Below are 25,689 nucleotides of genomic sequence, written 5' to 3'. Positions count from 1 at the left end.
ATATAATCTATATTACAAACACACACACAAACAAACAAACACACACACATACATACACACAGGTGAATCGCTATATGCCACCGCATCGCAGATGCTGCGGTGGCATAAAAAGAAATATTCTGAATTCTCAAAACAAAATTTGTAACTTATCATACAACACTTGAGTACGACCAAATTGATTTGCTAAGCTCTATACTGTTTGAATAGAGAGCACTAGTTGACTACAGAGACACCTCTTCCAATTAAATTAAATTTAATCATTTTTACTTACTCTCTCAATACGTTTACCATCTTTCAACCATGTCACAGTTGGTGTAGGTGATCCTGATATACCAATGACAAGCTTCAATTGTTTGCCAACCATCACATGGACTTCCTTGTTGTCAGGCAAATTTGTAAGATCCATCTTTGGAGCCTCTGTTTGGTATGATAAAATTTATCATGATTGTGAGTAATAGTTAAAAATAAAATTATATTATACACTTTGAATTACATATTAAAATAACTAATTTGATATTAAAGTCCTATCTAAATAACCTAGAGATCTATTATGGTCCTGAAATCACTCACCTTGCTACAATTCTCATCAAGAATAGGATACTTTTAATAAATGTATTATGCACTTTGAAGTACTGTATTACATACTTAACATGTTTCTGTACCAGAACATACTCAAGCACTGTACCTCCAGTTGAATGATTTATTTTACTTTGGTTGAGCACCACAAGGTATTTAACATGTGGAATAGCTATGCTCTTGATATTTAATTTTCCGAAAAGAAAATTGAGTTATCCCTATTTACAAAAAACAACAGATATTTTGTAAAACATACTAACTGAAAACATAATATAGAGCAGCATTATATGAATTATAGCATTTCACCTTTCTGAACCAATTAAGCTTTTTTTCATGCTGATACAGTCCAACCCCGTTTATTTAAAGTGCCTGAGACTGAAAATTTACTTCGAATAATCGATAGGTTCGAATAATCGACATCGGAAAATTGTGAAAGACGAAAACTAATCCACTTTGACCAATACAACAATTACTTCCTGCAATCAATTGAGGAAAATAAATATTAAAGAAAAGATGCGTAAAAAGTATTTTTTTGGCATTGAAAACATAAATACTTGCATTTTATTCTACCATATGTATCGTTTCGTTTTATGCATAGCCTTGATAATGGTCGTGTTTTCACTACGGTATTTACAGCTAAACTCTGGGGCTTTTTTTATTTGGGTAAAGGCTCTCATGTAGCGTTGCAATTAATGAAAAAAAAATGTTTTGGATGTTTTGGCAAATTCACATATACGGTTTGTATGAAAATTATTGCGGTCATCTTCAAGCATTTAAAGTAACAACATCGGGCACGGTGCAAAGCTTTTCATTTTCGGTAATTAAAGTAGATTAAAGAATACACAAAGCGTAATTACCATAATTGTATGGTTATATAAATACACTAATGACTGTTTGACTTTTTTACAAGTCGACCGCTCAGCGATCTACGCCAATAAGTCTGGCTTCGAATGATAATTAGTCTGGCTTTGAATAATAGGTGTGAAATTCCTTCATAATTGAATAATCGTGACCGAATTTTTACTGCGAAAAATGGGAGGTATTTGGATAATGCATTTCGAATAATACGCTTGTATCTATATTGATTTATATAAAGATTAAAACGGGACCGCCGATCTACTTCGAATAATGCCGGGTATTCGAATGAAGGGTTGTCGAATAACCGGGGTCGGACTGTATTATGAAAGGACTTTATTCTGATTAGACTCCATTGTTAAATTAGGGACATAAAGTGATTACTGCTTGAAAATAATGCCATTTAGCATCAGCAAGTAATCAATTCGGCCTTACTACATACATGCGACCTAATACTGGTGACGTAATATTTCTAAATTTCATAATAACTTAAAACCTACCAAGAACAATGACAGAGATAACAGCTGTGTCTGAACCAATCTCATTTTCCACTTTAATTTGGTATTTTCCTGTGTCACTTTGTTCTGTTTTTGGAATTTTCAATTCAGCCACATGATCATCATTGGATATTTGCGCCTGTAATTTCACTATCTAAAATTATTATCAATGTTATATTTACTCTTTAGTTTAAAGGCAATGTTTCAATTTTTCAATGCTATGTAAGATTCAAGTCTGCCTTACTTTTCTCTTTTTGTTTACTAAACTTATACTATATTGGCGTAGGATCTGTTCATTTACAAATTCTTAGGATCTAAAAGCAAAATTGATATTTTCAGCTTTTGTCAAACTACATTGTAAGTTTAACATAGATGAGAATAATAAGAATATTTTTGAATTCTCAAAACAAAATTTGTATCCTATACATAAAACACTTGAGTATGGCCAAATTGATTTGCTCAGCTCTATACTGTTTGAATAGACCTAGATACACAAAAGACAGAACAATAGAGAGTACAGATTATATACTAGATGCAAAACATAGACATCTCTTCCATTTCAAATGAACTTGAACTATTTTTACTTACTCTTTCAATTCGTTTACCATCTTTCCACCATGTCACAATTGGTGTAGGTGATCCTGATATACCAATGACCAGCTTCAATTGTTTACCAACCATCACACGGACTTCCTTGTTGTCAGGCAAATTTGTATGATCAATCTTCGGGGCCTCTGTTAAGTAGAATGCAATGTAAGATGATTGTAAATGATAGTTTAGAATAAAATAATATTCTTTGAACTACATATTCATGTTGTCTTGTTATTGCGAACATTTGTGCCAAGTATTTTCAAAATCCCTTAATGGATGAGAAAATATTAACTGGAAACAAAATATACCCTATAACAGATCATATTAAGCTTTGACCTCAACATGTGACTTTGACCTTTGAGGTAGCGGTCTGGGTGTTGCGCATAACACATGCACATTACACAGATCATTTTTATATTTGACTTCTAAGTATAACCTTGACTTGGATATGGGCGCCTGGATTTTGCGCATGACACATCGTCTTATTTTTAAAATGGAAAAGGGAAAAGGATAAAAAATTTTTTACCAATGCATTACCCTTTAAAAAAACAATGGACCTTTTATAAAAAATTCCCCCCCCCTGGGCCCCCCCCCCCCCCCCCCCTTTTCCCCTTTTTTTTTTTTTCCCCCCCCCCCCCTTTCCCCCCCCCCCCCCCCCCCCGCCCCCCCCCCCCCCCCCCCCCCCCCCTTTTTTTTTTTTTTTTCCCCCAAAAAAAAAAAACCCCCCCCCCCTTTTTTCCCCCCCCCCCCCCTCTCAAAAAACCCCCCTTTCTATTTCAAGGGCTTAAAAAACCCTTTTTTTTAAAACAAAATTTTAAAATGAAAATTTAAAAAAAAATAAATTAACAAGGAAACATTTTTGAAGGAATTTTCACAAGTAAAATTTTTTAAATTTTTTTAAAACCCAAAACAACTTTAAAAAAAAAAAAAAAATGACCAAACCTTTTCTAAAAAATACCTTTGGCAAAACAAAAAATAAATTCCCAAATCCTTTTTTTAAGTAAAAGGGGCATCTAAAAACGACCCAAAACCCTAATGTCCCCGTATTTCCGGGGGCCATTAAAAACCATTTTATTTAACAAAATTAGAAATCCCTAAATTTTTACAAAAAAAATCTACTTTTCCTTTTTTTTTAGTTAAAACAATCACAGGGCACCCGTTTCCCCCAAGGGGTTTTTTTTTCAAACAATCTTTTAACAAAAAAAAAAATTTTCCAAACAAAAATTTAAAACCCAGATTTTGGATTTTAAAAGAAGAATTTTTAAAAGGGTTCAATAAAGGAAAAAAATTTCCCCCGGAGGGCCCTAGGCCCCCGGGTTTTTTTTCCCCCAGCCCAAAAAAATTTTTCAGTTAAAAAGGGTTTAAAATGAAAAACAAGTAAAAAGGAAGGAATAGGCTCAAAGAAAATGTACCAATCTGTTTTCCTATTACACAAGTACCTCTATGTTTGTACGGAAAAACAGACACACAGAACCTATTTCTATATCCCCCTTTTTTCTTTGAAAAGGGTAGGGAACAATACAGTAACATGTAACCTTTGATACAAAAACCTTTGTAGTTATGTTGCCTTGATGATCTATTTCTTGAGGTTTTTATGACAAAATATGAAGACAACCAATTCATTAATGACAAAGTTATTCATGTAAATGCAAAATTCTAACAAAATCAAAATAAATCTAATCTTGAAGGTCAAATTCATTTATCAGTTAAGGTCAATTTCAGCGAAGTCACATTAAAGGTCTTGTCAAAAGGTTTTTTTCTAAGCCTAGAGGCAATCTGTTCAAAAATAATAAATTATGACCAACACAAATATTTCTGGACGGCTACCGTATTGGCAAATGCAACAGCAATGACAATGTCAACTACAATCCAAAGGGTTGTTCTTCCAAGTAAGAGGGCAGTCTAATAAACAAGAGGGCCATGATGGCCCTGAAGTCGCTCACCTGTATATAGGCCCCCCGGAGCGGGGCCAGTTTAAATCCCAGGGCTTTTATTTGAACAAACTTGGTAGACATCCATTAGAAGATGTTTCATGCTAAACATATAAGGTCTAGCTTGTCAAGTCTTTTCTTTACACATATAGTTAAAAACAATGACACACCTGGGGCAGGGCCAGTTTTGACCCAAGGGCTTTTATTTCAACAATCTTTGTAGACACTTACAAGAAAATGTTCCATGCTTAATATCTAAACTCTAGCTATTTTGGTTATTTCAAAGAAGATTTTTAAGTTTAATTGGCTATACACATATAAGGAAAATCAATGTCTCCCGGGGCAGGGCCTATTTTGACCCCAGGGCTTTTATTTGAACAAACTTTGTAGACACTCACTAGAAGATGCTTCATGCTTAATATCTAAACTCTAGCTATTCAGTTTTTTTCAAAGAAGATTTTTAAGTTTTTGCTATACACATATAAGGAAAATCAATGTCCCCCGGGGCGGGGCCAATTTTGACCCCAGGGCTTTTATTTGAACAAACTTTGTAGACACTCACTAGAAGATGCTTCGTGCTTAATATCTGAACTCTAGCTATTTGAGTTTTTTCAAAGAAGATTTTTTAAGTTTTTGTTATACACATATAAGGAAAATGAATGACCCCCGGGGCGGGGCCAATTTTGACCCCAGGGCTTTTATTTGAACAAACTTGGTAGACACTCACTAGAAGATGTTTCATGCTTAGTATCTAAACTCTAGCTATTTGGTTTTTTTCAAAGAAGATTTTTTAAGTTTTTGTTATACATATATAAGGAAAATCAAGGACACCCGGGGCGGGGCCAAGATTTGACCACAGGGCTTTTATTTGAACAAACTTGGTAAACATCCATTAGAACATGTTTCATGCTAAATATCTTAGCTCTAGCTCTTTGGGTTCTTTAAAAGAAGATTTTTTTTAAATTTTTTTACTATATGCATATCGGGCAAAATCAATGACCCCCTGGGGCGGAGCCAATTTTGATCCCAGGGCTTTTTTTAACAAACTTGGTAGACACTCATTAGAAGATGTTTCATACCAAATATCTAAGCTCTAGCTCTTAGGGTTTTTTAAAAGAAGATATTTAAAGTTTTTTCTTTCGGTTGCCATGGCAACCAGAGTTCTGAATGGAATTCAATTCTTTGAACAATTTTTAAAGGTGACCACCAAAGGAACATTCCTGTGAAGTTTGGATGAAATTGGCTTAGTGGTTTATGAGGAGATGTCATTTAAAGTAAAAGTTTACGGATGGACGGACGGACGGACGACGGACGGACGCCGGACGAAAAGCGATCACAAAACCTCTCGTTGTCACTTTGTGACAGGTGAGCTAAAAATTAAAAATTTTGACAAACATAAAAGGTTCAGACAGCAACGAAAACCCTATCGGCAAAGGAAACAACAACGGTAACGTCAAAGTGATATGACTGTAGCAAAAGCTCCAACATGTCAAAATGTCAAGCTGAAAAAGATTATAAAGAATGACATACCTTTAAAACATGGCAAATTACACGGCCAACAGAATACATATTTCACAGCTGAAACTATAAAAGAATTTTTAAATCAATTTAACATCAATTTTTAGTATTTGTATTTGTCCTTCAAACTATTGATCATACTAATTTCAATATAAAACAAGGTAAATTTGTACAAAAATGAAAAGCCATCACATAGTATCCTTAAACAAATGTTGTCTTTTGTTTGCTTGTAAACAACAGATCTTTGTAGTTAAAAGTGAAAAATTTAGCATCTTTTCAATGGTAGGCCAATTACTCACAAACAGTATCATAAACAAAGCCATGGGTTCTTTTGTGTAAACCAGGTCAAACAGTGACTATTCATTATCTGAGCATGTAACAGCTAGTTGATTTGTATTACACTGTAATCACTGGAAATGTCCATTACAGTTGTATTTTGTTTCATTCGCGGACTTCGAAATTTAGCAGTTTTACGTAGTGACATTTGTTCAGCGAAACCTTGTAAGTGCTTATATTTCTACACTAGTCTTGTCTAATATTTTTTTCATAAAAAGTAGTTATATTTCGGGCATCAGTAGAACCATGTATAACTAGATGCTTTGGTGTTTTTTTAATAAAGTGTTCCTTTTCATAGGACATAGGTTCCCCCACATTTAACTGTTTTGTCAATCTACTGACTCTTGGCCAAATAATTTTGGGCTACATGTGACACAAGTTGCAAAAACACCAGGTGCACAGCTTCCCAGTGATGTTAATCAACATTCCTGTAAAGTTGGTTGATTCTGACTCATGCACTCCATGGACACATAACACAACATTTTGGTATGCTTTTTACTAAGTCAAGTGCAATTACTCTACAAATACGGAATAAATACACAACCAAAACCCCTGGTGCACAACTACACATGCTGACCATCATTCCTATAAAGTTTAATGACTCTAGGTCATATTCTTTTTGAGATATGTGCAAAACAAATTCAACATTTGAATTTTTTCCTAAGTCATGGGCAATAACTCACACAACGCAGAATCAATCTACAAGCAAAACACGATTTTCAACATTTCTGTAATGTTTCATGGCTATAAGTCAAACATTATTTGACCAACGCGTGACACAAGATGGAAATTGTTAATTGATTCTAAGTCAAGGGCAATAACTCTACAAATACCAAATAAATTCATAAGCGAACCCCAGGTGCGCAACTACACATGCTCACCAACATATGACTCTAGGTCAAATACTTTTTGAGCTACAAACGACAAAAATTGAAAATTGCAATTTTTTCTAAGTCAAGCGCCATTACTCTGACAAAACACATTAAGTCCACAAGCGAAATATTAGGTGCACAACTTCTCATCCTAAGCAACATTCCTTTAAAGTTTATGACACTAGGCCAAACACTTTTTTGGTTAAGTGCGACACAAGTTGAAAATTGCAACTCTCGAATTATGACTAAAACCACACGCAAACACCCAGGTGCACAACTACACATGCTGACCAATATTCCTATAAAGTTTCGTGACTCTACGTCAAATACTTTTGAGCTACGTGCAACACAAAAGAGAACGGGCGGACATATAATAGATACACAAGGGTAAATCTCAATGCCCCCTATAGTTGGGTCACAATTATTGAAAGTCTAACTGGAAAATTACCAGATATGCACAACTAAAAATGTACTCATCATTTTTGTTAAGTTTGGATGAAATTCTACCAGATTTTGAGGAGTAGACCGGAAAGGTTTTGTAATAGACAGATAGACGGTAAAGAAGAGATTCAACTCCTTTGGTTCTACAAAACCAAAGAAAAAATTCTAATTTGTGCTTATTGTTTTACTTCATAAATCGACGTTGATTTCTAAAACAAAATTACTTAATTCAGCGAATACAAGATGAAAAGTTACCCTGTAGGATCGGATCCGTCACATCAGGTGATGACATCAAAGGTTCTAAATGTCCAAAAATAAAATTATCTTACATAGTATTAATAACATTTTGCTTTACAACGCTTTTGCAAACTAAAAAAAACCATGTTAAAAATCCTGCATAAGTTATCTTCAATGTGAAGTTAAACTGCGTATTTTCTATTTGCCTAATGATAAATCTTGAAAAAAATAAATTTGTATTTGTTAAAAACTTTTCCAAAAAAATAATATAATTATAAAATTCAGCTATAAGGTTTCTAAAACCTGAATAATTGTTCACCATCTCTGCATTTGCATACACTCATGAAATTATATGTTTTAATCTCTCAAGACAACAGATTTTATGCAAAATATATATATTACAAATATATCTTGACATTACCTTGCTGCAACTGCACATTCGATTGGCTACTTGAGTTTCCTTCTGAAAATACAAAATTTATGGAAGAAATTATTTAACATTCTGAAAATAAGGTATTTAAAGTCTGTTTCCTTTCTTTCAGAGTCATCGTCAATTTTATGAAAGCGACCATAATTTTGCAGAACGATTTTTGTTACTTTTGCATAAAATACAAAAAAAAGGAAATGTTACATACCAAAAATTTAAGCTCTTTGTAGTTTTTAAGATAAAATGGTTTCATGTTAGTATTTTGTTTCACAAATTCAAAAGCTTGTAATAATTTTGTCATGTTTTAAATGTAATCGTAAGAGAAAATTACACTCAAGCAATAAAATATAAGTCAACACATCTTTACAATATCATACAACTATTTACAAATATTTTTTTCATATTACCTCGTCGGAACTTCGCCTGGTATTTTCTTCTTGTGTTTCCTTCTGAATATGCAAAACATAAAGTAAGTAAGGTTCTAGTAATGAAATCTGTTTTCAAAACTACATAATACTAGAGCTATTACTAAATGTGATTCATACCCCCGCAATACTGCTTCGGAAATGAATAAGTTACTAGTAACAGAATACCTTGTAAAAGAATTGAAATAGAGTTATGGTTGTGGGTAATTAAAGATAGTTGTGGTTCCTGAACGTTGAATTTCCTTTCATTGTGGTTGGCCATTGATGAAGTTTTATTGAATTACTCTGTAATAAGTCCAGATAGAGTTACGGTTCTTGAGCACTGCACATTCTCTTATTTGCGCTTAACCCTTGTATGTAGTTGCATTGAATTCCAACCATTAATTTTCCAAGTTATGCACGGGACAATAAAAAGTTAAAAAGGGCTATAACTCTTAAATGAGTCAAGAAAGAGTTATGGTTCCTATGCATTGCGCTTCCTCTCAATATACTTGACCATTGCACAAACTTGTATTGAATTCCAACCAGTACATTTCATGTTATGTTCTGCGACAAGGAGAAGTAACAAAGTGCAAACACTCTATAATTACTCTGGATACAGTTAATAATAACGCTTCTTGTGCACTGCACTTCCTCTTTTTGTGCTTTGACATTGTATGAAGTTGTTTGGATATCCAACCAGCACTTTCAAGTTATGCTCCGTTGGTTTGACCACTGACTGTCAGTCCAGAGTTTCCGGGTTCGATCCTGGGTAACACTGGTATGATACACAGGTTTACTGGTATGAAACCCAGGTAATCCTCGCATGTATCAGTGCTATACACTGGGCTTGTAAAAGAAGCAAGGGATCTATTCAATAAGAGCTTGAACTGGTGCCCGGATTCCCTTGTATCTCATAGCTGTCTCTAGTGTCTGCTGAGGAACCTACTGGAAATAAGTGCTTGCACTTCCATAGGCTATCCTTGCCCCCCTACGGTCTAAAGGAAATCAATCAATCAATCGATATATAAATTTGTAACAACTTTTCCTGATGCTAAGAATCGTAATACTGTATACAACTTTTCCTAATGCTAAGAATCGTAATAGTGTACAACTATTTATATAATTCTTATTTTAACAAGAGCCATGTCAACATGGCCATTCCCCGCCGAATGTGTTTGCTCATTGGAAGAATGTATATGTAGTAGAGCAGAATAATTCCATTTTAAGAGGTCTTTTGGTAATGAAAACTGATGGCAAAAGTGATTACAGATTTGAAACCTATGTGAATACTGATGGCTGAAAATAACAAAGGGAAATAACTGAAAAATAATGCAGGATAGGTTATCATTCTTGTGTGCTGCATCCCTCCTCAGTAAAATCTATCCTCAAATACTTTTTGAGAAAAGAATTGAATTGAAAAATTAACTATGAAAAATAACAAAGGGCAATAACTCAAAAATTATGAAAGGTAGAGTTATCATTCTTGTGCACTGCATACCTCCTGAGTGAGATCTATGCACCTATGAAGTTTCATAATGATATCTCAAAGGCTTTTTGAGTTATGTTTTGGACAAAAATTAATTTTGAAAAATTAAAAAGGGCAATAACTAAACAATTATGCAGGGTAGAGTTATCGTTCTTGTGCACTGCACTCTTCCTCAATGAGAATCATCCACCTATGAAGTTTCAAGTTGATACCTCAAATACTTTTTGAGATAAGCTCCGGACAAAATAGTATGAAAAAGAACAAAGGGCAATAACTCAAAAATTGTACAGGGAAGAGTTATCATTCTTGTGCACAGCATTCCTCCTCAATAAAATCTATCCACCTATGACATTTCGTGTTGACATCTCAAACACTTTTGAGTTATGCTCCACTCGGGTGAAAAATTAGGTATGAAAAATAACAAAGGGCAATAACTCAAAATTTATGAAAGGTAGAGTTATCGTTCTTGTGCACTGCACACCTCCTGAGTGAGATCTATGCACCTATGAAGTTTCATGTTGATATCTTAAAGGCTTTTTGAGTTATGCTCTGGACAAAAATTAATTTTGAAAAATAACAAAGGGCAATAACTCAAAAATAATGCAGGGTAGAGTTATCATTTTTGTGCAATGCACTCCTTCGCAATGAGATCCATCCACCTAGGAAGTTTCAAGTTGATACCTCAAATACTTTTTGAGATAAGCTCTGGACAAAATAGCATGAAAAAGAACAAAGGGCAATAACTCAAAAATTGTATAGGGAAGAGTTCTTGCGCACAACATTCCTCCTCAATAAGATCTATCCAACTATGACATTTGATGTTGATATCTCAAAAACATTTTGCTCCACTCAGGTGAAAAATTAAGTATGAAAAATAACAAAGGGCAATAACTCAAAAATTATGAAAGGTAGAGTTATCATTCTTGTGCACTGCACTCCTCCTCAATGAGGTCTATCCACCTATGAAGTTTCAAGTTGATAACTCAAATACTTTTAGAGATATGCTCCGCACAAAAATGTCGGACGGAAGGACGGACGGAAGGACGGAAGGTCGGACGGACGGAGACTATTTCTATATCCCCCGCCGCCTTTTCGGCGGGGGATAATAACTTTATACCAATATCATGGCCATATCCATCTTATGTTCTTGTTCCTTTAACATAATTAATTTCATTACATTTTTATTGTTTATTTTGTAAACAGTGAAACAAACTTACTAAAACCACATGTTCTTTTTACATTTATGTAATAGCAGCAGCAACCTATTGCAAGGTAGATAACAACAATGGGAAAACAAACTGAAATAACAAAGATAACAAATTATTATAACACAAAATTATTTGATGCTATTTAACAATATCACCTGTAGAAAAGTGGTCTATTAATTATTTGTCTGAATATCATAACAAAAGGGACATAATGTCCCTTGATAACTCACCTCAGATATTAGCTAGAAATGGTAACAATTTAAGTAATGGGGTCATATTGGATTTGTCCTATTTACAACAGCATCACCACAAGTTACATGGACATGCAGGTAGGCAACAAATTCTTGCGGCTCTTGAAGGAGAATATTGGATACGTTGAGGAACTAGCATGATAGTAAAACACATCATTAAGCAATGTCAAGATTTAGAGTAAAACTGGTCAATCTGCTTCTATTTCTATACAAAGATGAAACAGTTTCGCTCTAAGACCTAGAATTGTCTAGTATATCAGAAGAATAATAGCTCACTAAGTAACCAACAGATGACACCACTGTTGGAGCAGCAAATCAAAACTGATAAGCCCCTGTTTTCCTTTGCAGGAATATATATCATATCTGGCTTTTTCTGAAGATTAATGTTGCATGCAAAATTTTTACATACGAAGGAAGTTGACATATAGAAGTCATTATTCATGACAGAATTATGAGCCATCTTAACTGACCTTTTATTATGATCTCAATATAGTGTGCTATTAGTTACAAGCAATTATTTTCAATTGTTAAACTGAGAAATAATGTTGAACAAGAAGTTGCACGTAAAGCTGTTTGCCAAAGAGATAAGCCAATGCAAAAATAGATAAATAAAAAGCTTGATGAGCTGATAAATAAAGAAATACTAGAAAATTAGAATCCCTAAGTCAAAACTGCAAAAACTGTAAACCTATTTGTAGCAACAATTTTCTTAATCCATTTTACATCAGTGTCAAAAAACAATTAGGATCTTATCTTTAATAACAAGGGCCATGACATGACATGCGTTGCCTCATGATAGCCAATTACATGTTGTAGCTATTGTGTATCATGAGACACAAAAATCATTATCAGGGCAAAACAAGTTTTTTTATTCAAGGGCAGTAACTTGGCTAATAATCATTCAACTAGAAAATCCATGTTATATGCACAGGTACTTGAGCAACCTAAAAATCCTGTAAAGTTTCATTGAAATTTCATTAGTTGTATGAGAAAGGTAGTCCGAATAAATTTTAAAAATTAAAATTATAAAAGGACCATTACTCTAAAAAAGTCAATAAATTGAAAAAATGTTAATGAGATGCACAACTTGACAAATTATTTATCATTCCTGTAAAGTTTTGCTCAATAATTGCTAGGAGCTTGTCGTAACAAGTAGCTGGCAACACAAAACAAGAGGGCAAAGATGGAACTAGATCGTTCACCAGCCCAATCAAACTTATCAGAGCAATTACTTAGGTAAGCATCCTGACCAAGTTGGATGACATTTGAGTCAAAATTGTGACAAAATATTTTATTATTTCAACTCATATTTATTATAAAATTCAAAAATAACTTTAAATACAATACAATTAAGTGTACCATCTCCATAACATTTTATTATTTCAACTCATATTTATTATAAAATTCAAAAAATACATCATAATAATATACTTTAAATACATTACCAAAAACAGCTGCAATTACAATGCCTACTTCCTTCCCACTAGAAACGCCAGCATCTTCTTCTGTAAAAATATTTTCATTATGAAGCTTAATGTTTTTAATTTTGAACAGCATCACCCTTGATGATCATTCTTATTTACATATTAACTTTCAGAAAAATATGTGAAGTATTTTTCTTAGAGTTGTCATTTAAAATATTGTTTTATACAACTTACAAGTTACACACTTTGTTCACTGGATGACTGCAAAACATTTATGATTACCCAAGGCCCTAAAATCTTATAAAGGTCAATCAGACAATACTTTCTGACAAATATCTAAGCAATAAGACACTTCTTTTCTATTTCAGTTACATAAGAGTGCCTTCTCTTAGGATTTTAGCAAGAATTCAACATTTTTTTAAAAGTGAGCTTCCAGTATCAGTCAATTTAATAAGTGAAAAGCATACCATACTTGACTTTTTTATTTATAATGTCAAACACATGAAGAATTTTGAAGTAAATAGGAAATTGTGATTTTCTTGTCCAAAATTTAATTAAAGTGTCACCTTGACAGTCAAAATATGGCCAAGGTAAAACTGAATAAAGTCAAACCTTCATGAGGCTTTGTTGTCGTTCTTGTTGGTGGTGAACTTGTGTTGTTGGTACCTTCGTGTGTTGTTGGGATAAGTGAGCTTCTATCAGAAATTGTTGTCTCGTTATCAAATGTTGTGCTGAAAACATTATGCATTTATGTCAACATCTTAATAATCACAATAATCAAGCAACTTTCATCTTTAATATATATTTTGCATATCAATAAGCTATTAATTACAATTTCATTTCTTTATTATCATAATCTTTTTTGATTAGAAATGAAAGAAATATTAACTGCTAAAATATAACTAAAATATTCTTTTGTTGTTTTTTTTCTAATGGATTTTATGAATCATTGACCTTAGTTAAATACTGTATGAATTATTAAACTATCATCCATTTTTACCTTTATTTGTATTAATTAAGGAGAATAACAGTTGTTTGAAATAAATCTAATCACCTGAAGACAACGGCTTAAAATGTCAGCATTTGAATTTTTATGATGGTACAGGTTAAGTTCTTAAGAACAAGGGCCATCAGTGATGACATGTGTTGCCCTATGATAGCCAATCGCAAGTTGTAGCTACTGTGTAGCAGGAGACCCAAAAATCATTAACAGGGCAAAAAAATGTTTACTCAAAGGCAATAACTCAGGTGAAAATCACGCAAGCAAACAACTTGTTTATTTATAATGCAAAATTACTTGACCTACCAGTCAATTTTGTAAAGTAATTTCATTGCAATTGCATTAAAGGTATGAGAGGAGAGGTCCAAACACAATTTTCATTCAAGGGCCATAACTGGGTAACTGTGTATTTTGCCAAAGTACTTCACTGCAAAGTTTCATTGAAATTGCATCAGCGGTATAAGAGGAGTAGTCTTGACATACTTTAAAAAATAAAAATATTTTAAGGGCCATAACTCCAACAAAATTAATTGAACTATTCAAAGCGGATGATATGTTCAACTAGACTTGCTGCAGATCATTCCTGTAAAGTTTGCACCAGTAGTTTTTGAGAAGTAGTCCAGACAAGCTTTTGTGTATCTGGCAACCCACAAAAAAGCACCTTTTTATTAAAGGGCGATAACTCAACCAACAAGAGCACCGCTAGGTGGAACATAATATGCCCGAAAGTTGTTTTTTTAGTAAGGACGAATCATTTGTAAGACATGAGAATTAAATAAAGTATTACCTCCTTCAAATAGCAATCCTCCTATGAAGTTTGAATATTGTGGGTCAAATCGAACTTAAGTTATGCTCCGGACACTGATTCAGTTTTAAGGTTATAGTGACCTTGAACTTTGACCTTGTGATCCTAAAATCAATAGGGGTGTTCTCCCCAATACGGACAATCATCCTATGAAGATTGAACACTGTTGGCCAAATGGAATTTAAGTTATGCTCCGGAAACTGTTTTTTCAGTTTAAAAGTAAAAGTGACCTTGACCTTTGACCTTGTAACCCCAAAATCAATAGGGGTCTTCTACCCAATATGGACAATCATACTATGAAGTTAGAACACTGTTGGCCAATTGGAACTTAAGTTATGCTCCGGAAACTGTTTTCAGTTTAAAGGTAATAGTGACCTTGACCTTTGACCTTGTGATCCTAATATCAATAGGGGTGTTCTCCCCAATACGGACAATCATCCTATGAAGTTTGAACAATGTTGGCCAAATGGAACTTAAATTATGCTCCGGAAACTGTTTTCAGTTTTAAAGTAATAATGACCTTGACCTTTGACCTTGTGTCCCCAAAATCGATAGGGGTCTTCTACCCAATATGGACAATCATACTATGAAGTTTGAACACTGTGGGCCAAATTGAACTTAAGTTATGCGAACGGACCGATGGACAGACGGACGGACGCCAGGGGGTGTAACATAATATGCCCAAAATTCCTTCAGGCATATAAAAATCATTGGACCGGAAAACTCATGCAATATGCGCAAGGACTTAAGTAAAAAATCAATCCTGTAAAGTAGTCCGGGCAAACTTTAAAAAAGTATTTTAAGGTCCATAACTCCCACAAAATTCATTGAACCATAAAAAGCTGGCCAATAATATGCACAACTAGACTTGGTACTGATCATTCCTGCTAAGTTTAGATGATATTGCACCAGTTGTTTATGAGGAGTTAAAACCTGGACAAGTTTTGTGACGGACGGACAGAGGGACAAACAGTAAAACATTCAGACAGACGACCGAGAAGTGATCCCAATTTGTTGCCACAACACCATAGAGGCGACAAAAAAATGATAATCGCTTGATTAACTGATATCAGACATGTATATAAGATAATATAAGCTGTCAAAAAAGTACCACAACTGTAACAAGCATGCAATTTTACAGTTTTTTCATTTCCATAGCAGCCATTAAAATATTGTGATAATTCTCAAAAGTTTCAGGTGAGTTAAAAATAAGCTATAGCTTGTACATGTATGTTATTTCAAAGATTTGTACAGAACATTATTAAACAGCATGCATTTCAAATGTTAAATTAATTAAAAAGTGTCTTTCCCATCACTCGATTCATCTTCACATGCAAAGAATAAAACCATGGATACTGTTAGGCTTTTATGTGTTAGTTGCAAAAAAATTAAAACTAAAATTAATTCATTACTTTAGGAACATGTTTACAAGAGCTTCCATCATTGCTTTTGAAGTTGTAAAAATCAATTTATTATCTAGCCTTTTGATAGTACAATTTCAGACTAGTAGACTTATTGGTTCATTGAAGTGAATTGGTCATAAAGGAGTGTATGTTATATCATATCATATCATACATGATTATATTATATCATATCATACATGATTATGTTGATAGCGTTACCAGACAATAAATTGTTCTGGACTTTTTTTTTTAATATTATTAATAAAGGTTCATATTAAAACACTCAAATTCTGATACATTTTGTTTGCTCGAGAAATATTTTGAATAACACATTTTTCTTGTTTTTATCAATATTTGACCAATCAATCGACTTTTAGTATGGCATTTTATATAAGTTAATAGCACCATTCTAAATCATTATGTAAGCATATCCCAATTAAGCCAAACAGTGTGCTTGGTTTTATTTTCATGAGCCTGGTTATCAAAGGTATTCCCACAGAGAAAATTTCATTCAAAATCCATGACAGATGTAATGGGTCTGCATGAACAGTCATTTACATTAAGGATCCAAAATACATAATTAACTTCAGTTGCTGTGGATATTTATTTTGCAAAGATAACTTAAACCTGGGCTTTTAAGAGTTAATAAATAGATTTTATTTAATAATAATCTACATTGACATATTAAATAAAGTAATAATGAATCTTGGACAGTGATTATAAGAAGTGAAACTGCAAGTAAAACTTTCAAAAGATGTTAATATGTAAAGTTATGTAAACCTTGATGAAAAAACCCTTTTAAAATGTGTGATAGCCTCACTTTTCTTCAAATGAATGACAACATTCAATAATTTGGTATTTCCATCACTTTCAAACAACGTTTTTGGAATTTACCAACACCATGCAATTTTTAAATTTTTATGTTTCATTCATCACATTGTTCATTATAAATTATTTGGTCAATCACAAAATTTAATCTATAGATAAATAGTACTAATTAAGCTAAAATTGACAGTAAAACAAAAATGAGCATAATGTCATTTAACTCTTTGAAGTAAAGAAACAGTGTGTATGCACAATATACAATGGTTATCATAACCAGTCACCACATTAAGAAACACTTTTTACAACAAATAAAATAATCACATGCAAGGTTTTAACTAACTGATGCCTCTTAAAATGTATTTGGATGTCTACAGAAAAATATACAAAATAAAATAAGGCATCTGAACCCATAAACAATTTTCTACCTAATGAATAGTAATGAAGTATAGTATTTCTAAAGTCTCAAGCCATCATTATACTCAATATTACTAATTCCACGTCATCACTAATTTCAATGTAAGTGACCAGTTTAAAAATTGATCAGAATTGTGATACTTTTTTTCATACACCAAAACAACAAAGATTCTCTAGATTTCTTGTGTCATTCAGCAGAAAATAACTATTCATATATGTTACGGCTTATGGCAATTTTGAACCATACGTTTCCTCTGTTATTCTCTTTCTTCTTTCAAAGCATTTAAAGTAACGTAAACTTAAAGAGGACCACAGTTTACTAGTTACCTCAACTTGCTGACAAAAACAAAATTCCCAAAAACCTTTTACAGGAAATATGAAAAGAGCCACTGCCAGGCAGGGTCAATGCTTGACTTTTTAACCTTTTTCTAAAAACAAACAAATAAACAGTTTAAACAATTTCTTTATTTTTAGTTTTCATAGGTCTGTCTAAACTTTTTAGACGATCTTGTCCAAAACGTTGCTTTGTCCAAGTATGAAGATAAACCATTAATTACAAAGTTACAGCCAATTACAGCAAAAGTCAGTGAAAATTCAATAAATTAACCTTCAAGGTCATGGTCATGAAATTTGCGTGTGATATCCATCAAGGTCTTATCCTAAAGAATCTTGTGTCTAAGAAATAAATCCATTCCGTAATTACAGAATTATAGCCATTTATAGCAAAACGAATAAATTTCAATAATTTGACCTTCAAGGTCAAGGTCATTTATGAGTTAATGTCAAATTCTGTCTGGTAAACTATAAGGTCTATTCTTAAACATTGTTTTGTTCAAGTTTGAAGACAATCCATTTAAAACTAACAAATATATAGCCAATAATAGCCAATAATAGCAAAAATCAGCAAAAATCAGGCAAAATTTAGACATCTGACCTTGAAGGTCAATGTCATTTATGAATGAAGGTCAAGTTACATCTGCTCTTCTTTAAAGATCTTGTCCTAAAAGTTGTTGTAGCCGAGTATGAAGACAATACACCAAGAACTTAAAAAGTTATGATAAGTTTTGCAGATGGCAACGGGAAAGCCACCCGTTACCTCCATTTTTTTCTTCAAACAAAATCAAGCTAGAAATTAAAATTAAAAAAAGAGCTGTAAACAGTGTCATTCTCACTAATCATTTTGCATAACAAAGCCTTTTTATTTCAGTCATGCAGTCCAATGTTTTATGTGACATTTACTTCATAAACTTTAACCTTCAGACCAAACAAAAGCAACATAAAAGACAAAGAATGAAAGATAACAGTCATGCATAAATAAATGTTACAATAAAAAAACAAAAGGCATATATAACTACTGTATATTCCAATAATAGCACCCTTATGTAATTGTTTTATGGAAAAAAAACATCTTAGCCCTCATGTTTGTCAACCATATTACAACACACAGATAGATAGAGCTTAAACAGTGTGAATAATTTGTGCAGTTCAGTCTGCATATATGCTGCCTGGTTCATTTCCAGAAAGAGCCAGATAACGTTTTAAGTTGGTGCAGACTGGATTTGATGAAGACCCATTTTCAAGTCTCTATTTCAAGCAGTTTGAGTAACTAAAGTAACTAGTTTGTATAACAGTAAGATCAAAATATATTTCACGAAGTAAGCTTTAAAAAAAATATGAGAAAAGTTGCCATGAGCCAAAATGCTAGTGTTCACTAGTCAAATGACTCTTGACTCTTTGTTATTCATTACATACTATTACATTGATTTGTGTGTTTTCTCTGATATTTGCTGCAAAGCATTTACGCGAACTTCTTTATTGACATCATCTTATAATGACATCATAAAGTTCACGATGAAAATGTCCCAAATTTTGTTACAATTTCACAAGGAATTAGCAAATGTTTATTTCCCTCTCCCAGTCACCATATATATTTAAACATTAAAGCAGCACGCCTTCAGATTCCTGCTAATGTTCATGAAAATTTTGAAAATGTATTCAAAAGTAAAATATTGTTAAGATGACAGAGAAAATAATATGCACATTTCAAACGGCACTTACAACCAATGTAAATTAAAAAAAGAGGTCAAAATATGCAAAATTAACCCTTACTGCGTTAGTAACGCAGTAGAAATATAGTGAAAATTACTGAAAAATTGGCCATCAATCACAAATAACATGGAAATTATTACTTTTATCTTTAGTCTTTTTACTTTTCATAAAACCTCAATAAATTTTTCTCAAGTTTTATTTTCTTGAAATATTTTGGCTCATCTAGAGGCATGCAGCTTTAAGTATATATCTCGCAACATTTCTGGCAAAATTTCCATTCAGTTCTACAATTAAAGATCCTGTATGTTATAATTGAGGATTTTACCACACTTGAGTGAAATTTTATATATGTATATAATTAGGCTTACAAAACAATTTTCAAACATCAAAGAATATGTAAAATATGCACTGCAAATATTTGTGCACATTACAATTATGTACTCATAAAAATATATGCATTCATTTCTTGTTGAACAATTTGACTTAGACTTTAACGAAAATAAATTTCCAATTACCTCCCTTTATTTACATGAAATGTTAAATTCAGTAATATCTTTATAAATAATGCTTTTTGGAACTTACAATATTGATAAATCTTAATTTAAGCATTATAAAACCATAAAAAATTGCGATACAAGATCTTTAATTGTATATACCTTTCAAATATAGTTCATCAGTAAGATAAAAAAAAAATTTAGATTGTGAAGTATATAATTAACAAAAAAATATTATGACAAAATAAGCTAAAATTCTAAAAACTTCAAATAATATATTTACACCAAAACTAGTTACCTATTTATTTAAATGGGTGCAATTAAAAGGAACATTCAGTAAAGCACTTACCATGGTTTTCACTTCGTTCTTTGAAATATTATTATGTTCAAATTAATTTTTGTAATAAGTATGTTATGTGTAACAACAGGGCAATGATGGCCATATATTGCTCACCTGACCCTCAATGCCAAGGAAAATTTAATATTTGTTAAGTATACAAGACATTCAGGCATATGATTAAGATATATTTAGTCACTTAACATGTTTTAATATTGGTACCTACATAAATTATGATATTCAAAACAAAGGCAAAATATTATAGCCCTATTCTCTTCCCTTTGATATGTGCATGTTATAGTGCTTAAAGTTGTGTCTAATTTCATTTATTGCTAATAATAATGTAAATCAAAACTTCACTGCAAATAATTAATGAAAATAAGCATTACAGAGCAAATTAAAATGGTTACCCTGAAAATAAATGAAAGTTTACTATGTATCTTAACTCACTGCGCGGATATTACAGCTAGTTATCTTGTATCTATTAGTACACATATTATGTACCTATAAAGAAATTGTTCTGGAATAGGCAACCTCATAATAACGAGATATGTTGTAAAACATATGGACTTCCCAACACCAGCAGCCATTAGTCATGTGTTGAGTAATTGGTTGGAAACCGTTTTATTATACACAGTAAATGTGACCTTGTTCTTTTAGCCTATGATGCAAAGAAATCAAAATGGATCATGAAGTGCCCAAGACCAATGAATATGTCTATGTAGTTGCCAGGACCAATGCACCTGTGAAATCTGAGGGTGTAGGGTCCATTAGAAGGTCAGAAAATCATTATTACATATGATCTAAACATTTGAACCTGCACCCTCAAAATCATTACTCATGTATTAGCCAAGACCAATGCACCTGTCAAGTCTGAGGGCAACGGGCCAATGGGTTGTTATTGGTGGGAGACCATTTTAACATGCAAGGTAAATGTGACCTTGACCTTTGGCACTTTGCTTCAAAAATAATAGGGGTATTCTACTGGCCAAGACCAATGCATATGTAAAGTTTATGGGTCAAGGGTACATAGATAGTTGAGTTATTGGTTGGAAATCATTTTACATACAAAGTGAATGTGACCTTGACCTAAGACCCCTTGACCAAAAAATAAATAGCGATCAACTTCTTGCCAAGACTAATGACACTTTGAAGTTCAAGGGCCAATTGCCCATGAGTTTTCAAGTTATAAGTGGGAAACCATTTTGATATAAGAGGTCCATATGGACTTGAACTTTAACACTCTGACCCCAAAATCAGTAGGAGTCATATTCTTGCAAAGACCAATGCACCTGTGATGTTTGAGGGCAAAGGACCCAGCCTCATCTGGTCATTGGTTGAAACTGGTAATGTGACCTTCATCTTTAACCACTTGACAGCAAAATCAATATGGGTCATCTACTTGCAAAGACCAATGCACCTACAAAGGAACCATGAGTTGTCAAGTTATTCATCGCAAACCATTTCGACATATAAAAGTCAATGTGACCTTGACCTTTGACCTTTGTGATACCAAAGACAACCAAGTTCCTAGCCCTACTAAGGCATACATAAATTATTGATTGAAAACAGATTGGTCTATATACCAACCGACAAATTGACATATGCAAAGGAATAAACTATTACTACTTTGAAGGGTGAATAACTTATCTAAGGTCCCTTAAAATTTAACAAAAGCTGGGCACACATTTAACAGGTATGAGCTACAAAATAAGAAAATTACCATACATAAGTTTATTGATTAAGCAACTCGCAAAATATCAGATTTCATATAGTGGCCATTAGAAATTCAATGAAGTGTATAAATTAAATACAAATGTATTGCATAATTATGTTTTTTCTTGTATTTTTCTGCTCATATTGCATGGCATCTCAACAGTGTCTTCCAAATTTCATAACATATGAATCTTTATCAAATAATCTTATGTATTTTAAACAATCCAAAAAGTACACTATTTCACAACTTTTTTGAGTAAAATGAAAAACATAATTACTTGTTCACTTGTACAGGTTCACAGTTTTTAGATTGTGGGGTTTTAAACTCGAAACCCTCATTGCATCCTTGCTGACAAACATATTTCCCTGAAATAAAAGGATCATCTTTATGAATATTGACGATTATTATATAATCTATCAATAGCTTTGATATGCATTTCTCAGATGGGGTAACAAGAAGTATACTTTTGTGAAAAATAACAGGTCAATATCAGAGTACATGTATATACACTGTTTTTTCTTTTACATATATTCACTGTTTAATTAAATATGTTCACTGATTTTTTCTACACTAAAATAGATTTCCTGGAAAGCCCACAAAAGACGCATGCTATGATGTGATATCACGACAAGTTTGTTGTTTTTTCCGAGAAAACATTGGGCAACTCACAAATAAAAGTCAAACTAGTCTTTTTTAGTTATTGTCTATACATTTTTAATAATATTTCACATTAAAATGTCAGAGACAAATAATGGAAAAAGGAGACAAGCTGAAAAATGCCGATTTCTCAGATATGATATCCCATATAAAAACGATTAACATATTATATTACAAAACAGATATGCACTTTTTAGCTGGTGAATATGATGTGATATGTACTGAAAATTAATATTGACCGCGGCTTTATGAACTTTATAAGACAAGATTTTCCATATTTTCACTAGTGCCTTGCCGGAAAACTTACTTCTTAGGGGAAGTCTTTCATTTTGTTATGTCAAAAAAAAATGTATATAACAAGCAATTATCATAGTATTGCAAGCAATCCATAAGTCCCCTACCAGTTAGAACCCAGCAACATTCTGATGGGCCATTTGCCATTCAATTTTACCAGTGAATGAATGACATAAATAAACTTAAATATTTTGAGTTCTAAGTTTGTCTATATCATAGTAAAGTTGCCCTGCCTAGTAAGGAAATTATGTTTATACAACAGATAATCAAAAGGTCCAATTTTTCTCAGGATGAATAAGTATAACTAATGTTTCAACTTTTCTCTATTTTAAATAAATTTGTTGGAAAAAAACTTTATAAGTGACCTCAGGAAACAGTTTTTATGAACAGACAGAAAGACTGAAGGTGACTTTTAAGTTTTTTTTATAAACATCCCTATTACCAAAATATAACATATTTTAATACAAAATTCTTAAAAAGGAGATAACTCTTGAAATAACGATGTAAGATTTATGTACATTGATGTGAGTTTTACTTTAAATTTAAAGATACCATTTATAGTCACAAAGAAGATAAGTAAAAAATATAACATTAACTATAATGTATAGTAAGTAACAAAGATGAAAATTAAAAACAAAAATATAATGTAGGTGTTGATAATGAATGTTTATTTTGAATTTGATGTTTGTTTGTTTGTTTGTTTGTTTGTTTCATTTTACGCCTTTTCCCAACAGTATTTCAGTCATATAGGCGGGTAGTTTCCTAACCATCGTTCCTGGAGAGTTACACCAGTACTAGACTACCTTCCTCCGCGCTAAACTACCAAAGCATCTCCCGGGGATCGAACCCACGCCAGAGAGGTAACTGGATTAGAAGTCATTGACTCTAACCCCTCGACCACGGAGGCGGTTTTTTGAATTTGAAGAAAATCCATGAAGAAATAAGACAGTTAAAGAATGAATAAGAAAAATTCAAAGTTAAAGGAGAAAATAACTCTGGAAATATGGATCTAGATTTATAAACCTTGTCATATTATTATGATGTGGGATTTTAAAGTAAATCCTATAAGGAATGAAGAAGTTGGAGTAAAAAATACCAATTTCTCAAAAAAAACCTAAGTTCTAGGGGGATATAAATCTAGAAATAGTCTTGCTAGAGTATTTAACCTTCTCACAAATGTTGAGTGATAATAAGTAACATATATACGAAGTTTGAAGTAGATACATTAAGAAATAAAAAAGTTATTTAAAAAAAGACAACATTTTTTTCATAAAAATTCTAAGTTCAAGGGAGGTAATTCTGATAATTTTGTGCTAGAGTTGTAAACCTTGTCACATATGATGTGGTTGATGACCAGAAACTTATATTTAAAGTTTGAAGTAAACACCTTAAGAAATAAAGAACTTATAGTGAAAAAGCGTAAAAATTCGAATCAGAAATCTTGAAATTCAGTCTATTTGTTGCCATAGCAACCAATATTTTCAACATAGGAAGCAAAGAAAAAGATGTGCATAAATTCCAGACTGTCATCTACCAATATTTCAAGTTTCATAAAAATATTGTCAGTACTTTTTAAGTTATCACTGGATCCAGTTTATGTGTAAAATTTACCATATTTCCAGTCTATTTGTTGCCAAAGCAACCAGAATTTTCAACATAGGAAGAAAAGAAAAAGACGTGCATGATCTCCATACTGCCATTTATCCATATATCAAGTTTTATAAAAATATTTTCAGTACTTGTTGCGTTATCGCGGGATTCAGTTTTGCGGACGGACGGACTGACGGGCAGAGGGTTAACCTAACGTACCTTCTGGTTAAACCGGTAGGGGACTAATAAACAGAAAAATCAAGTTTTTTTAATAAATACAGGATTTATTTTCACCTTGTGGTATAAAAAAATCATACTTCAGTGGACTTGTCTGTTTATTACATAAAAGAAACAAAATGCATGTTTGCTCTTATGTCAGTTAATGTGTTATGATTGACTGTTTAAAACAAAAACATTCAATACTCTGAGGCCCACATGGAAGATCGGGGAACCCAATTTGCTAGATTCAATATATAAAGTCCTTCTTTCCTCCTTTCTTCCGACTTGAACTTGACTTGACCATGACTTGAACTTGCCTTACTTACTTTACTTACATAGGGCTATAATTTAGAGAAGATTTCAATGATAGATACGCATTTTAAGACAGTAGCGGTCGATATTGTTGGTCCAATCGAACCTATGTATGATAGAAAGAACAGATATATTTTGACTATGCTGGATTATGCCACTAGATATCCGGAAGCAATTGCATTGCCTAGTATAGAGACTGAAAGAGTAGCAGTAGCCTTAGTTGATATGTATAGTAGATTAGGTGTGCCTGAGGAAATGCTTACAGACTGTGGATCACAGTTTACTTCACAGGTTATGAATGAGGTTAGTCGATTGCTGTCAATTAGACAGAAAACAACTACACCGTACCAGTCTATGTGCAATGGTTTAGTTGAGAAATTTAATGGTAGCTTGAAACAAATGTTACAAAGAATGTGTAGTGAAAGACCAAAAGATTGGGATAAGTATTTAAATGTTTTGTTGTTTGCTTATAGATAGGTTCCACAAGAGAGTTTAGGATTTTCACCTTTTGAGTTG

General features: G+C 32.7%; 1 protein-coding gene across 1 annotated transcript in view; it reads right to left on the bottom strand.

The window, feature by feature from the left end:
- LOC132759525 (hemicentin-2-like) overlaps positions 1-25,239 on the bottom strand; it is a gene marked incomplete at its 3' end in the record, with an annotated part of 29,541 nt that extends 4,302 nt beyond the window's left edge. Inside the window, exons 1-12 of the mRNA XM_060751312.1 lie at positions 25,236-25,239; positions 22,379-22,466; positions 13,670-13,788; positions 13,079-13,138; positions 11,392-11,472; positions 8,689-8,730; positions 8,276-8,317; positions 7,873-7,917; positions 5,981-6,034; positions 2,517-2,662; positions 1,932-2,082; positions 272-417 (exon numbers count right to left, since the gene is read on the bottom strand). Of these exons, the coding sequence (XP_060607295.1) occupies positions 272-417; positions 1,932-2,082; positions 2,517-2,662; positions 5,981-6,034; positions 7,873-7,917; positions 8,276-8,317; positions 8,689-8,730; positions 11,392-11,472; positions 13,079-13,138; positions 13,670-13,788; positions 22,379-22,466; positions 25,236-25,239 (978 nt within the window). The remainder of the gene's footprint in view (positions 1-271; positions 418-1,931; positions 2,083-2,516; positions 2,663-5,980; positions 6,035-7,872; positions 7,918-8,275; positions 8,318-8,688; positions 8,731-11,391; positions 11,473-13,078; positions 13,139-13,669; positions 13,789-22,378; positions 22,467-25,235) is intronic.
- Positions 25,240-25,689: the final 450 nt, after the last annotated feature.

This window comes from Ruditapes philippinarum, unplaced genomic scaffold, assembly GCF_026571515.1.
Source record: "Ruditapes philippinarum isolate M1 unplaced genomic scaffold, ASM2657151v2 ctg8888_1_1_1_1, whole genome shotgun sequence".
Classification (NCBI taxonomy): Eukaryota; Metazoa; Mollusca; class Bivalvia; order Venerida; family Veneridae; genus Ruditapes; species Ruditapes philippinarum.
This window is presented reverse-complemented; position numbering and strand designations above follow the sequence as displayed.